This window comes from Eleginops maclovinus, chromosome 22, assembly GCF_036324505.1.
Source record: "Eleginops maclovinus isolate JMC-PN-2008 ecotype Puerto Natales chromosome 22, JC_Emac_rtc_rv5, whole genome shotgun sequence".
Lineage (NCBI taxonomy): Eukaryota > Metazoa > Chordata > Actinopteri > Perciformes > Eleginopidae > Eleginops > Eleginops maclovinus.
This window is the reverse complement of record NC_086370.1, coordinates 21,655,335-21,671,167: the sequence shown is the minus strand read 5'-3', so window position 1 is coordinate 21,671,167 and position 15,833 is coordinate 21,655,335. Positions and strand designations below refer to the sequence as shown.

The window sequence follows — 15,833 nt, the reverse complement described above, 5'->3', positions numbered from 1 at the left end:
ACGTGTTCTGTTCATTTTAAAAAGTGTTGCATGTAAGAGTTTGGCCGTTGCATGTAGGTTAACGGTCGCTGCTGTCCATTTCCAGATTATGATTTGTCCAGGATTTAATTTCATCCTCAAACATATAAATGGCAATGTTTTCATAAAGTCACAGTAGCCTGTTTTTGCTATTTTCTTCAACGTAAATCTCATAGATATCCCACATTAATTGAATCTGGGTCAACGGGGGAGAGGCTGCACTGAATAGTTTCACGGTACGGCCTTCCTTGTATTTCCCCACAAAGGCATCTTTTACTATATCTCTTTGCAATATATTTGTAAGCGGGAAAATAAAGCTCACACAAGGTTTACTCCCACACACAACTGAATATCATTTTATAAAAAGAGCATTTATTTCAAAGTTTTTTTTTCGCTTCGGAGATTGAAGCACATAGTAAAGCAACATTACAATGTTCTGAAAATATAAGTGTGATGCTGTAACATTTTTTAAAATCTTATCTTCTTAACATGTTTTTTGTTGTAATACTGGAATATTCTGCATGTATACTAAAATAAGAACTTTTAAAATTGTACAAATCGTTACCATAAAACTTGACAGAGAATAAAAAGGAGGCGTTCTCTCACTGCAACAAACACAGATTGCTAGTTTTCCTCTTGAACGGGGAGGAAGAGCGAAGAAACGCCAAATAATGGAACAAAATAAAGAGACGAAAGAGATGAGAGAGGTCGTTTGCTCACAGGTGAAGTTGATATTTAACTTTTGGTTTTATATTTCTTATCGCTGTCCAAGAATGAATGTAGTCTCATTTTTCAACAACCATAAAAAACGTAGCAAAAGAGTTAAACATGAGCTTGTTCCCGTGCAGCTGCAGCCAAAGAAAGAACAGTTATTGTCATAATAATGATGATAATAACAACAATAATAATCATAAAAACAACAATAATAATCATAATATAATAACATTAAAAAGAGATTGATCCTGCACGGTTAAAAAGGATGTTCTGGTTTCAGCCTCTCTGTATACATGGCTCCGGAAACACACCTTGGGCTTTTTCCAGGCTGCACATTTTTTACGTCTGACCAGCAACACGTGTTGATACAACAGCTGTTGCCGCCAACATGGCTGGTGTTGGAGGAAAAAACACAACGGCATATTTTCCCGGTCTACATGTACCGTGCCGGCAGAAACCCCCACATCCTGTTTCAAGAGTGCACGAGGCGCACGTTGGATCCTCAGAGTGATACATCACATGTCTGCACACCGCTCTGTACACACCTAACATGGAGAATAGTTTGCTTTCTGGATATACTTTTCAAAACGAAAAACAAAAAGGAGAACGAAAAGACAATGCACTGCGTTGCAAGAGTGTCCGTTAACTTTAAGGCGATTTTTAGAGCTCACAGGTTTTTACTGATTGATCATCATTGGTGGACTCTGAATGAGGAAGTGATCATTCATTGGTGGACTCGGTGTTTGGAAGTGATTGTTGATGGGAGGGATGGGGGGGGGGGGCACAAAGGGGGGCGTGGAGAAGGGCAGCTTTTTTCTTTTCACGTCTTCTCTGCAGTGAAGAATGAAAAACTATCCACAAATCGAATCCATGTTGAGTCTTTTTGGGAGTGTAAAAAAAAAAGAGAAAGGGATTGGTAGCGTGTTCACAGACACTCAGACAGTCCTCGTGAGTTCCTTTGTCTGCGTGTCGCTACTTAAGCTAGCGGTCTCTATTGTTTCTCTTGTTGTGTTTACCCCTGGAGTTGTTGTTTATTTATTATAAGGCCACCATACTGTGAAGATGCTGCGAGCGCCTTCAGAGTATCAACAACCCAGAGTCTGTCACGCTATCTAAACCACAGTACCTGCTGACTCTGCACACACAACAACACATTTGAAAAAGCATTTGATATCACCCCCACCGACACACAAACACTTCCTTTTTATTTCTCTTCCGTAACATCAGGCAATTGCTGGATCCCATACTAACTTTTTCTTTTAATGAGCTACCTTCCTCGAAATATACCCCAAGTCAAGGTAAAATCTCTCCGGGGATCCATCGAGGACCTACGTCAATCCAGTCCAGAAAAGTGTGGAACCTCTAAGAAACTAAACGGTTCGCTAAAAGCAGGTCTTTTTGATCTCACAGCAACATTTCTTCCCCAACATTTTACTTTCAAACTGGTGACATTACAAATCTCCCAGCCCTGCGATGCTCGAGTCTGTAGAAAGGGAAAGAGACACACTGGAGACATGTGGGAAAAAGTGGTGGCGTAGTCCAAGCGTTCTTTACGTGTTCATTAACAAATCGTCTTGGAGGACCATGGAAAGGAACGTCCATTGACACATTGGCATGTACTGATCAGGTTGGAGTTGGTAACAATCGGGTGCTGGGGAATGTTAACCCTCAGCTAACAAATCCTCATGGAATCAATAAATCAGAAGTCGGGGGGGCGTCCACTCAGTAAGACCACTGTTAAGAGTCCTCTTCATCCTCATCGTTGACGAAGCAGTCTTTGGTCCCGTACAAATCCGCCAGCTTCTTAAACCTCGGCCCCCAACTCTGCAGATAGTCATAATCCAAGTCAGACTCGGTCGTGACAGACTCGAGGGAACTCAGCGACCCCGCCAGAGACCCTCTGCCTTCGTATCCGTAGATCTGAATGGAGTCGTAAGGAGGGGCGGTCGGGTCGCAGTCGGCCTCCGCAATCCGGGTCTTGATGAAGTCATCAACGTCGACGCTGTTGGCCCCAGTGTGGCCGGCGCCGGGCCTGAGGGGGAACTGGAGCTCCGGTTTAATGTCCTTTCTTGGCAGGAAACCATTGGCACCGTCTGGGTTCTGGACGAGTACAAAGAGAGTCAGGTAAAGCTGTACAGTACTTTGTCAAAGCAAGTGTCATATTTCTCGTTCATCACTGTACAACTGTTTGAAACAAGGAAACGGTGAGTTAAATGTTACGTTGAAGGTTGATTTAAAATACAACAAGACCCTTTAATGGACATTTGAGTTTGGGTTAAACTTTGTATATAACTTAAGGATTAACTGATGCTTAAGAGTGATCTGGTGCAACTATTTGAATCCTGAGACCCTTCATCTTTGATCAGAATTTGCTGTTGGTTTAGGTCGGAAAGGATGTTAATATGTCATGGTATAATGGTTGACCTTGAATCTTTGAGCAGATTTGACGTTATAAACACTTGTCAAAGACAGGAGGATCATTTGTGTACTCGCCCCAAAAGACCCGAGGCGGAGGAGATGATAGAAGTTGATTTTTTTTTAGACTTTGAGAGTCAAATGGTGAGCCAAATATAATTTCCTCCTTTAATCAACCTTAAGTGAGTTAATGAGAAAGAGGCTGAAGAGAAATGGTGCTCATTTGCTGGCTAATGAGGTACAAAGTGTTCACATATCGACAAATGCTGAAGCTGAAAACGAGGTACTGTTAGATTGTCATACCTGCAGTGTAGCAATGTCGAAAGCCTCCGTGTCCTCCTCCCCGCCTCCCTCGTCATCGTATGTGATGATGTTCTCCCTGATGTCCTCCTCTTCAAACACTATCAATGGCTCCTTCTTCTGACGCCTCAGCGCAACAAACAGCACAACTATTGCTGCCAAAGAGAAACACAACAAGAATCAAAACTCGTCCTGCATTTAAGGATTACATAACAATCCTCTGAGGAAAAAAGGAGAAAAGCCAGCATTGGATAATTAGTATGCACTGTGGGAGATGGTGTAATTAGACCTTGGACAGTTTAATTAATACATCACTGTATTGTGCGGTACACATCAATTATTCTCACGCCAGACTTTGAAAGGATTCTCAGTTTTGTAGTACTATGGGCAGAATGCAGCGTAATCGCCACCTGTGAGGACACAATGGGCGAGTACATAACAGATAATATTCAATGTGGGAAACTAAACGAAGAAAACCAAGGCTTCAGACAACATTTGAATATTTTGGAGAGCAATTCAGGCCCACTGTCACTCTGTTATGTCCTAGAAAATATGATTATGCAAATAGAGAAGTGGTCTTGAAACAGCCGATACACAAGGGGCTCAAGGTTATCTTATGCAGTGCAATATTAACAGCCTGGTTCTGATTCCCACGTTTCACCAGTTTATATTGTACATTTTAGGTGTGTTTTGGACATGTATGTGACAGATTTTGACATCTAGACATTACTCCCTGAAGCTGTATACAAGAAAGCAAGTGTCCAAATCGTTGACTGGACGTAAAATGGACTTTGCACCACCAGCTTTGTAATACAACTCTTTGGTGATGTTCGACCCAAATGCGTGAGAGTAGAGTGCCAATTCTTCAGCGGATTGGCAGCCATCTAGTAGGCATGTTGATAAAGTTACTCAGCACAGTTTCTGGCACAAATAATAAATTGTGGAATGAGAAAACACAAACACCAAAGCTGCTTCTTACTGGAGAGATAATAAGATTGAGGAATTTGAGTCGAAAGGGACAAAAACCCCCCAAAAAATCACCAAAATCGGCAGACAAATTTAAGGAACCACATAAGTTGTTGAAGGACAAATTACGGACCGATCACGTCACAGTTTGGTGCTACATCGGTGGAAAGGGAAACTCTGGTCTCAATTCTTCAGACCATCCTTCAGAAATAGCTTCCCCTCCCAACACATCTCCAATTTTTAAGCATCCTCTTAGCTCCTTACCCAGCAGAATGACGATGCAGGCCAGGATGGCGATCAGCGCCCCGGTGCTGAGGCCCGCCGGGAGGACGTACGGCTCCACGTTACAGGACAGGATGGTGTCTCTGCTGTCACAGGAACACACTCGGATGGTCAGGGTGTTGGTGCTGCTCATAGAGGGCATGCCGTTGTCGTTTATCTCGATGGGAAGGTAGTAAACATCCTGGGTCAGACGGCTGAAGCCTTTACGGAGCACATAGATGCTGGCTGTGCTGTCTGTTGAGAGAGAGACACATAGGTTGGTAAATATATTGAAGGATGAGCAGCTATAGGAATATCATTCAACCAAGAAACAGTAACCTACTGAGTTTAAATACCACAATGATTCAGCATCTTTATCAATCATCTCTCCTGTACAAAATAATGGAACAGGTTCTTCGTTATGATCTGTATTACTACACTTGTAGGCCCCTACTTGCTGGATTTGTTTCCTAACCATTGGGGGGCTTCTCCTCGGGTGAAAGTACTTTTCTTTTTAACTTCTGTAACATAGTGACATCATCATGAAACACTTGCACTTCTATTGGCTAGCACTCCAACACATTGTACGTGATAGGTTAAGGGGCAGGACATCTCTCAGCAGGTTGACCAGACAGAGCCGTCCAGCTAACCAATCAAAGCAGACTGGGCTCTGGTTTCAGACAGAGGGTGAAAAGAGGTGCTGCAGCACAGGCAGTATGAGAAACATAAAGAGCTTTCTGAACATTAGAGCATGGAGACATGTCCCAGGAGAGTAAATACATACACATATATTGACCATGATCAACTCAGCTTTCCCACTTTAGAGTTCTTCAGTCTCTAACGGCCTCTTCTTCTCGTTCTATATTCTTCTCATTCTGGCCTTTCTCACTCTCTGTCTCTCATTTTCTTTCCTTAAGTCTCTCTCCCAGCCCTCACAAAACTTAATTCAATCAGTTGGCCCCCTAAGAGGTATGTACAGACGGACAGAGACCCCACTGCAATTAATACAGCCCGCACAACATGTGTGCATTCACTTGTGTGTGAGAGCGATTCAGAGCACCTGCTGCTCTCTACAAGGTGGTGTGAGCCTCCATCTGGCTCTGCTTTGATCTAATCTGAGGGAAAGAAGTAACGGGGGGAGGGGGAGGCATAGCAGCAGATGAAGAAACCAGTACTGCTAGAAAAAGGGTGGGAAACTGAAAGGAAAGGGATGCATAGAATGACATGCTAAAGGTCTCCCACCTCTGTTGTCTTTCAGGGAGAAGTTGTGGTTGTGGCTGACTTCCGGAGCGAGGCTGAAGGTGAAGTGTTGTCTGTGAGCCATCTCGTCTTTGTCCACGGCGCTTACAGTTTCGATCACCTGACACACACACACAGGAACACACAAATGTCAAATACTATCTGGGTAAATGTCCTCTTTGTTTTACCTATATACCCCAAACATACATCCACGCATAGAAAGAAACAATCAGGGTCAAATACAGGGTTTTTAATACCCTAATCCACCAAAAACACACACACACACACACACACACACACACACACACACACACACACACACACACACACACACACACACACACACACACACACACACACACACAGTTGTTCACACAGATGTTCACACAGATGCACATACCTTCCCTGGTGCAACAGTTTCACACATGAGGACTTCGTTGTTGGTGGCAAACTCTGGGGCGTTGTCATTCACATCCTTCACTTTGATGTTCACACGTACTTTGGTGTCTTGGTGGTGTCCTCCTGCACACACACACACACACACACACACACACACACACACACACACACACACACACACACACACACACACACACACATGGACAAACACATCAGTATTTTGCCTCCTATACAGAAACTTAAAGCAGTGTCAAGGTTATTTAAAACAGACAGTCATCTGTGCCTGAATGTGTGTGTGTGATTGCCTGAGTGTCTGCTGTGTAATCTGAATTAGCCCAACTCAAATATAATCATGAATATTTTCCAGACAGATTGCCTGTCAATCACTCCGCTACTCAGCCAGCTTTTTGTTATTTCTGATTTATAGAAATTACAGGCACGATGTAGCGAGACGTCAATATATCCAGTCGGTGTGCCACGCAGTTCGACTGCTCCCACACTTTCGGGTTACTGACTCTGTTTGGATATGCTAAAGGGACAAATGTCAGGTCAATACTGGTCTACACTGGTTCATATTAACTCTGGTTATAGTGTCTGTATTGCACTGTTTGTATCTGCTTCTTCTATAGTGGTTTGTCCTGCTTTTCAGACTTTTAATACTGCTTACTTATATTAAACCTATACATCACTGCTTCTTCTTGCACTTCTTGCATTTAGTTTTCCCAGTATTCCCAGTACTTGAACTAGTCCTATGTTATGCCTACTGAAGATGGGAATAATGGGAAACATGTGTGATGCAGACTGAATGTCTAAACAGATGAAATAGACAGTATTCCTGATGAATCTTGGGCTCATCCTGATGATAAAACACTTCTCTCAGCCTCTCCGTCCATTTTTTGTTTAAAAAAGAACAAGCATGCGCGCTGCCTTGCATATTTGTAATTCTAGTCACTGAGACTTTTCCACTACCCTGTCATTACCAGACATTTATTTAGCTTTGCTGGGCCTGTTAGCGGTTAGCGTAGCCTGCAATGGTCCCAGCTTTTGTGGGCTGCGAGCCGGTTTCCATCTGGCCGTCTGGCGTCTATCACGCCACAGGGAAACCACGCGGCGCTCTGGTAGTTTGAGCCCCGACCACAGGATAGCAGGGTGGGGCCGCTGCGGCTCGCTGGCTGCACAGTTAGAGGGGTCGAAGCCGGGGAGAGAAAGCTCCGGAGTGGCTGTAACATGATGGGCATTTCCCCCCTTTTTTCGCCCCTCAAACTTTTTGTATAGTAAGCATGAGTTTTTGAGGTGTAGATGGAGACTAAAGAGGGTTTTTGGGGCCTCAACTTTAGTTTTTCTCTTGCTGCTTCAGGGTTTGAGTTCATTTGTGTCACTTTCTGTGCTGTAGCTACCTCGTTCACACAGTAATGTACAGTTTAATTAAAGTGAACAGCTGAAATCTATTACCAGTCACAATCCATGGTGCGTCAACCTCTGTTTCTACTTTAGATTTTCTTTCCTTTTATCACATTTATTGTTGCATTTGTTTCTATTTCAGAGCGAAAACATGACATTAAAACTTCACTTCCCTTCAAATCACCGGCCTATCAATACAAACCAGGGTAAAAAACGGGTTCCTCTGAACAAAAATAGCATAATCTCCGTAAGGCCGATCCCTCCTAGCTGAATATATAATTACTGAGCAAAGTTTCAGGCATTTCTTCAGACATTCACAGCGAATAATGCTAACTTTAGGTCCCACCCAGAGGGAACAAATTAAAGACAGCAGCTTGAAAGCTTGTAAGTGTTGTACATAACATGTCATGGAGGGGATCCAGCGCCGCAGAATGACAGGGTGGGATCTGAGCGGCAGAAAAGCATACATCTGGTGGCTGTCTGGGATTTTTCCATCTGTTTGTTCATCTTTGACTTTGTCTCTTCATTGTATATCAGAGTACAGCGTTTCAGCGGCTTAAGTCCCTGACAGCCGAGAGACTTTAGCTCATCTGTAGTAAATCAGAACTGACAGTCTCATCGCCATTGTGTCACTTTACATTTATACCTAACAGGTGAGTGTCCGGACAAGACAAAAAAGAGTCACTATTCACATAGTTTTTCAACAAATAAAAAGTGTGTTTGTCGCCTCAGAGAAATTCGAAGACATCCACATGCCTACACAGATCAGCTTCAGTCTCATTAAACTTAGAGGCTTTTTGGGGGTTTTCATGGCTTACCCATAGTGTGTTATATAGGTTTTAGTGCATGTAAATGGTCTGCAAAGGACCAATCACAACAGAGCCAGCCAGCTAACCAATCAGAGCAGACGGGGCTCTGGTTTCTCTCAGAGGGTGAAAAGAGGAGCTGCAGCACAGGCAGTATGAGAACAATAAAGAGCTTTTTGAACATTAAAGCAGGGAGACATGTCCCTGCAGACATATCATTGGATCTTTCTGTGCTCACGTACCGATCTCCGTGGCTGACGCAGAGATATTATGCCAGGCCTGTGCTTCTCTGTCCAGTGGTCTGGTTGTGGTGATCATGCCATCTTCTGGGTTTATGCTGAAGAACTGCTCTATATCTGTGTACAGAGGGATCATGTACCTAAACAGGAGAAAAAACACACATTTATAACACCGGTATTACACATAATGAGCTTCCAGTTTGGAGACAATTTGGTTTCGACTCGAATACAATACCATAGTGTGTCATTTCTGTGTAGCATGTGTTGTTTTAGGGCTCCTACTTCTGGACTCAGTGATTGTTTTTCTGTTGATTTCCATAAAAAGTGTCTGGCTCTGCCTTTGTAATCCTGTTTTGCATATTATGTCGGAAAACTCTTCTGCATAAAAATGCGAGTTGTAAAGCAAAGTTTCTGAGTCTTATTGTTTGTTCAGTGAAGCCGAAGCAACACTATTCGAAAGGGATGTTGTTTTGGGCGACTTTCCAATACACACTGGAGTGAAAATTGAAATTCTCCCTCTGCTACAAGCCCGACTAAGTAACTGTGTGTGTTACCTGACGGGGTTGTTGGCAACATCAGTGTCTTTGGCGTGCACTCGTCCCACCATGGTGCCTTCGGGTGCGTTTTCTTCCACCTCAAACGTGTAACTGGGAGCTACGAACACCGGAGGCTCATCTGCATCCTCCACTGAGATCTACAAACACACAGTTGAAACACTCCTGTGATATTTATCCAGTCGCACTCCTCCTCATGCGTACAAACATGGTTTTTAACATACCTTTATTGTGGCTTCGTCCTTATAAGGCCCCCAGGAGATGTACTGAGGGTCGATATGAGGGTTGGATCCCTCCACCTTCAAAGTGTACGACCTCTTCGTCTCGAAATCCACGGGCTGAGAGATGGAAAGAGCAAGTACAGAGGTCATTAAATCAGGAGAAGATCATCAATATGTTATTGTTATATTGTCCCAGGAAACATTTAGTCCGATTGCCACCCTATCAGCGTCACACATCTCATCCGTTCCTCTATTTGGGAAACTATTTGCGCTAATTTACTATTTATAATCTCAAATATGTGTATTTTGTGCAAGATTCCTTCGCTTAAAATACCATTTATTGGCTGTTTTGTTGCTGCCTTTCTCTATATCTGTATTTGATGTCCATCTATCCATTACACTCTTGTTTTATTGCAAGTATAGAGATAACTATCATGACTATTGCCCACAGAATCACACTTATTTTCTTTACATTTAAGTGTTATTTTATTGTAGCTTCTGCCTCTTCCAGGACTCTGTATGATGTATCTGTTATGTTAACCCATGCATACTACCCTATTCTACTCTATGCATATCTTTTTGCAGTGTAATGCTGTCTGAATGCTGAGTCTATAAGCCCCTGCAGACACTGTGAAAAGCATCGAGTCACAGGTGTTGTTTCCCCTTTCTGTGATAGGGGGAGCTGTTGCTACACGAATGGAAACTGTCATTTCATTGCAGTCCAACTTTTACCATAATCCCTGCAGACGGACAAAAGCAAGAGCAACCCAAATGCACAATGGTTTGATATGACACGATATGCAATGAGTAATCTGGACCCAGAATGAATCCTTTGTCTGTTTGGAAACTAAAGAGCCAGCCTTAGGTTTGGGAGTTTGCGACCCCACGTGTGTTTGGAGATGTAATTCCCAGGACAGAACACCCTTTATTATCGACACGGGCAAATTAAGAATACATTACCATTTAAAAATCCTTACCACTGGTTTTCAATATCACGGGTAAGCCACCGTTCTACCCTGAAATTCAATTCACTCGTATCGAGTGGAGCTCCAATTCACTTACTCTATACTGGGAGGAGAGCCATTGACTTGTAATGGCCTTGCTATCGAATTGACTTAAGTGTGTGTGCTTTGAGGCATGCCACTCAAATGGCTCCAAAAAGAAAACCTTACATATTTCACTCACGTCACCTTTTCCATTCAGTCTTAAAGAAAGTGACATTCAAGAGCATTGACCAGGGAGGTATAAGGTGGACACAGCTTTGGAGACGGTACCCCGTTCATTCCTATGGAAGTTGCTCAGTGGTGCATGAAGCTGAAATAGCATGGCTCTATCTGGTCCAATAGAGCGTGCATACTTAAGCTTAATCACCGCCTCCTGTGTGCACCGTCATGGCTCAGTAAAGTACAGGAAAAATAACTCCGGACAACTTTTAGACTCCAACAAAAGGCTATGAAAGTGTACTGGGTCGTTCATTTAGTTAAGGAAATATCATCCACTCATTTACAGACGTCTGTTTCCCAATGTAAGTCAATGGGAAAGTATTTTAAGGCCCCCTGACGTCACTGATTGACAGAGCAGCACCGTTTCGGCACACTTCCTGGGGGCTTGGCATTGACCCTCAACCCAAGATGCATGCTTCTAATCAATCCTCCTCTTTCCTCTGATTCCTCACACACTGCAGGGAGAAACTTTAAGTCAACAATCGTTGGCAGTCATTGTGCAACAGCTCCAGTATAACACCAAAGGGATGATTATGAACACGTCTGCATTGCCAACAGCACTTGGCTGCGACTTCAAGTGTAGACACAGTAAAAATGGATATCATCGCTGTATTACGAACACAGATTAAACCCCTCATCACTATTTTCCACAGCCTGTATGTTGAACCAGGCAGAGTCCCAGGAGTCGGCTTGATCTTTTTATCTCCCGGCTACCACCACTTAATGAAAGCCCAGTGGGAGGGGGCTGCCTCATAAGCCATGTGTGACGTGTTGCCATGGATTTATTAGTTAAACACACAGGGTTTAGCGGGGGTTACCAGTCATTAGGGTGTCACCAATTGGTCTGAATGATTTGGAAACAATAAAGGTTATTTATCCTGATATTACGGGTCAAATTTGTCGGATTTTCATTGAATAATAACCTAAAAATTATCATCATTTCCTATTTTTTCCGTCTGTACAATACAGTCTGTAGGGGCAGGACTTCCCTGCATTTCCACAGAACTTTATTCAGATACTTTCCCTTTACTAAATAATGCACATTGAACCAGTCCATGATGCATCTCCAATAACCGCACCACAGTCAAACCTTCCATTTGTCCCAACTTGGAAATATTGAGGTATTTCTTTTACCTATAATATTGTTTTGTTTTTTAAGTTCCTTCACGTAGCCCAGCCCTAGTGTCCGGTCCCCGTGTCACCTGCTTTGCATCAGTCCTTTAACCTGTTTCCGTGTGGTGTCGCTGCCAAATGACTCGCTGCTTTAGAGTCGTTTCTTCCCAATCGACGGTTCCTCGCTCACTCAGAGCCGGATGTCTAACGAGAGGCTAACAGGTACGATGTTTCTGACCCAGCTCTTTCAATATCTCTGCTTCCTCACACCCTCTCTCTCTCTCTTTGTGAAATCAGTGTGAGATAATAGTATTCACGATAATGCCTCCCCCCTTACTCTCTTTCTCTGGTTAATACACACACACACACACACACACACACACACACACACACACACACACACACACACACACACACACACACACACACACACACACACACACACACACACACACACACAGGATGAACTTTAATCAGCTATTCTCTTTCAACTGTGTCCTGACGAAAGCAGTCCACAGAATATTAAGGAGGTGTGTGTGTGTGTGTGTGTTGGTGTTGGAGAAAGAATAGAGATTAGGGGAAGGCTACTCCCGATACTGATTTGAAAGTGTGTTTAGGTGTGAGTTTATACATTAGTGTGTGTGTGTGTGCTGTGAATGGCGCCGCCTTCAGGGGGCAAAAGGTGTTGATTTCCCCTGCGAGATCGGAGGACACAGTACACACACACACACACACACACACACACACACACACACACACACACACACACACACACACACACACACACACACACACACACACACACACTGCACCAATTGAGTGTAATCAGAGGCTCTCTTCCCTTTGATTGGACCATCTTTCTTTGCTTGATGCGTCTCCTACACGAGTAATAGAGCCAATTTTTTCCCAGTTTTTTATTCATACCCCTCCCCTCTCTTTCTGCTCATCTGTGAGTTAAGTGCCTTGCTCCAGGGCTCTCTCACACGTTTCATTTGTTGAGAGAATAGAGAGGAGAATCTCTCATTATCACTCTCTGGATTCCCTGCGCGCCCCGGTGACAGCGGTGGGATGAGAGGCCTTTACCCCGGCAGTCTTAATGCCACGCTCACACTGAGCTCCAAAGAAATCGCTCAGGCAGACGCTTGTGAGAAAAGGCATGAAACGGACTGCTATCGATTGATTCAGACAGAGATTTTCCCACAGCATCAGTAAAAAGGCACTGTGGGTTAAGGCTGGCTGCTCTCTGCGGAGCTACGTCATCGCTGTCTGGACAGGAAGTGCTGCTCACCACGACTGCCATTAAACACACACTGTAATTACACACCCCGATGCCAAATAAGGGTATGCTGAGATTCTGTGGGATGAAATTCTGTCAATCGTTAAATTCTTTGTTTTAATTTCAAGGATAGCGATCCAAAAGAGGTTAAAGAAGAAGCCTTTTTGGACACTTTTGTGCACGTTTCCTTCTGACGTTGATAGAAATGCTTCTTTGTTTACCGTAAGACACAGCTCATAATCCTGACTCGCAGCTACAGTTCTGTGTGTGTTTGTGTGTTTAAAAGAGAGTGTATGTTTGACTGAGCACTGTGGGTATATGAAAGAATAAGAGTGTGTGTGTGCATGCATTAAAGAGAGAGAGAGAGAGTGAGAGAAGGTAATTGTGTGTGCTGAGCTGGATCATTGAGAGCTACGGTTGTGTGTGTATGTGTCTGAAGATGATGAGCTTCCTGGCCTAGAGAAGCATGGAGGTTAATGCACTCTCTCTCTCACACACGCACGCACGCACGCACGCACGCACGCACGCACACACACACACAATCAAACATCCTTCTTTCTGCTAGCCTATTACATTAGCAGACGTAGGTTATATAGAGCTCTCAATAAACTGCTTTTTATGTAGAAAAAGTGACGTGTGGGCGGGCAAATTGAAAAAGTAAGGGACTCGTGAAGTAGCCTCTATTAGCTAACCATAAAACTGCAACTCTCTTTGAAATGTTGAGAGATTTTATGGAACAAAAATAAGTGTACTGCACCTTTCTCCCTTCGAAAAATGGTAATAAAAGTGGTAAATGATATATAAAACAACATTTATATGAACTGTAAGCTCGTTGTTTTTATGTCCAGTTGCAATTCCGTCTTCAGCCAAAGCAGAGCTCTGGTTTTAGCGACATAGCTCTAAAAACCCACTACCTGTTGAGCACCAGATCGCAGTAAAGTTAGCTGGTTAGCGCACTAGAGCTTTTACCATCTACAGAGACACAGATTTGAAGGAGGAGACCAAAAACAAAGCTAAAACAGAGTGAAAGGTGACTTATTTGACCAGAAACAGCCTCCCCCAACCTCCACCTCTTTGTCTCCTTACCTTCTTGAGTTTGATCACAGCCTCTCTGGTCTCGGAGTCGGTGCTCATCTCAAACATGCTCATCCCATCTCCATCTATCAGTCTGTAGTTCACCATCCCGTTGTCTCCCAGGTCGGGGTCTTTGGCCTTCAGACGGCCCACCTCTTCCCCTGGCACTTTGTCCTCTGATACCGACATGGAGTAAACACCTAAGGGGGGGGGGGAGGGGAATAAAAAAGGCAGAATTAGTCGGTGATATCGGTTTGCTTTTGAATTCAACCCCCTGCTGGAGGCCTTCAGAGAATTCAGTTTGCTCTGTGAGGAGGGGTCAGCGCTAGAGGCTAGGGAGACATTAATGTGAACTCTGCCATCTGTTTCATACGGCCCGACGGATATAAATCCTCCCCTATAGTGTCAGGTGAGCGGACACCTGGCTTGCAGAATGAGAGCAGCCGGACCATATGTCTCCTCTCGCTCCACTTTTATCTTTCCCCCCTCCCTCTCATCTTTCAGGTTCCCTATAACCATTTCTCCTCCCTTCATCTGTCTCTTCTTATCATAAAATCCTCAGACTCTGTCCATCATCCTCCTTATACTCTCTCCCCCCACCCCCCCACCCCCAAAATAAAAAAATCTGTCTCCCTCCTCGTCTATAACTCAGGCATAGATTGCCTCGTCACTTTACAGCCCGGCGTGTTTATCCCGCCCGTCCAGGTGTTGCAATCCTGTGGTTCATGAAATTCATTTGGTCATGTGGCTTCAGAGGAGAGATCCATCCACCCAAAGCTCTCCTCGAAACCCTCCACCTCCACATCTCAGCAAAACCCCGGCAAATCCCTCCTCTTCGTCTCTCCTCTTCCTTCTCTTCCCTCTCCAGACTGTTTCCCTCCCTCTCCATCTCTCATTTGCTTCTCCTCTTCTTTCCCGTCATCCGTCCAAATCCCTCAATTCATCGTCACCTCTCCTCCTCCACAACACCCTGTTTCTCTAATGCCGCCTCCTCCTCCTCCTCCTCCTCCTCCTCCTCTTCATCCCTGTTCTTTCTACCCCATTCCTCCATCTCTTCTCCTGTCGCTCCATTCTCGCTCTTCCTAAGGAGCTTAGCGTCGGTGGCTCCTGGCAGCTGAGTTGAACGTTAGGACACACACACATGCAGCCTGACAGACGTCATACAGGAAATGTTTTATGGTTTAAAAAAAGAAGGTAATGCAGCTATACTCCTGGTTATATTTTGTAAAGTGACAGCTCTTGACTTGAAAGTTGTAAACTAGTCTCTGTTAGTCCACACCCAGCAGAGTAAAATCACAACACACCACATCCGATCTGTTTTGTGGTCGACTAAACGGATTCCTGTCATTATTTATCCTCATAATCTTATTAAAGAGCTTATAATTTAATAAGTGAAGATGAGTTGTACTGCTAACATTGTTTACTTTATGCTTAGAGGACTTTCTCATGAAGTCATACTACCAAAAATGTAATAAAAGTGCTAAAAACAGCAAATAATTTTTGCTTAATTAAAACAAATGTTATGGGATGTGTAATTGCTTTTCCAAGAAAGTGGATATTTGTTGACAATATGGATGTTTTGTTGGTTTGTCTTCTAATTATTTATAATATATT

General features: G+C 43.7%; 1 protein-coding gene across 1 annotated transcript in view; it reads right to left on the bottom strand.

Annotated features, from left to right (window-relative positions):
- Positions 1–368: 368 nt before the first annotated feature.
- The window catches only part of cdh11 (cadherin 11, type 2, OB-cadherin (osteoblast)), an 86,172-nt gene continuing 70,707 nt past the window's right edge, over positions 369–15,833 (bottom strand). The window contains exons 8-16 of the mRNA XM_063875367.1: positions 14,232–14,419; positions 9,537–9,650; positions 9,313–9,452; positions 8,762–8,898; positions 6,314–6,435; positions 5,917–6,034; positions 4,678–4,929; positions 3,451–3,602; positions 369–2,832 (exon numbers count right to left, since the gene is read on the bottom strand). Of these exons, the coding sequence (XP_063731437.1) occupies positions 2,470–2,832; positions 3,451–3,602; positions 4,678–4,929; positions 5,917–6,034; positions 6,314–6,435; positions 8,762–8,898; positions 9,313–9,452; positions 9,537–9,650; positions 14,232–14,419 (1,586 nt within the window). The 3' untranslated portion in view covers positions 369–2,469. The remainder of the gene's footprint in view (positions 2,833–3,450; positions 3,603–4,677; positions 4,930–5,916; positions 6,035–6,313; positions 6,436–8,761; positions 8,899–9,312; positions 9,453–9,536; positions 9,651–14,231; positions 14,420–15,833) is intronic.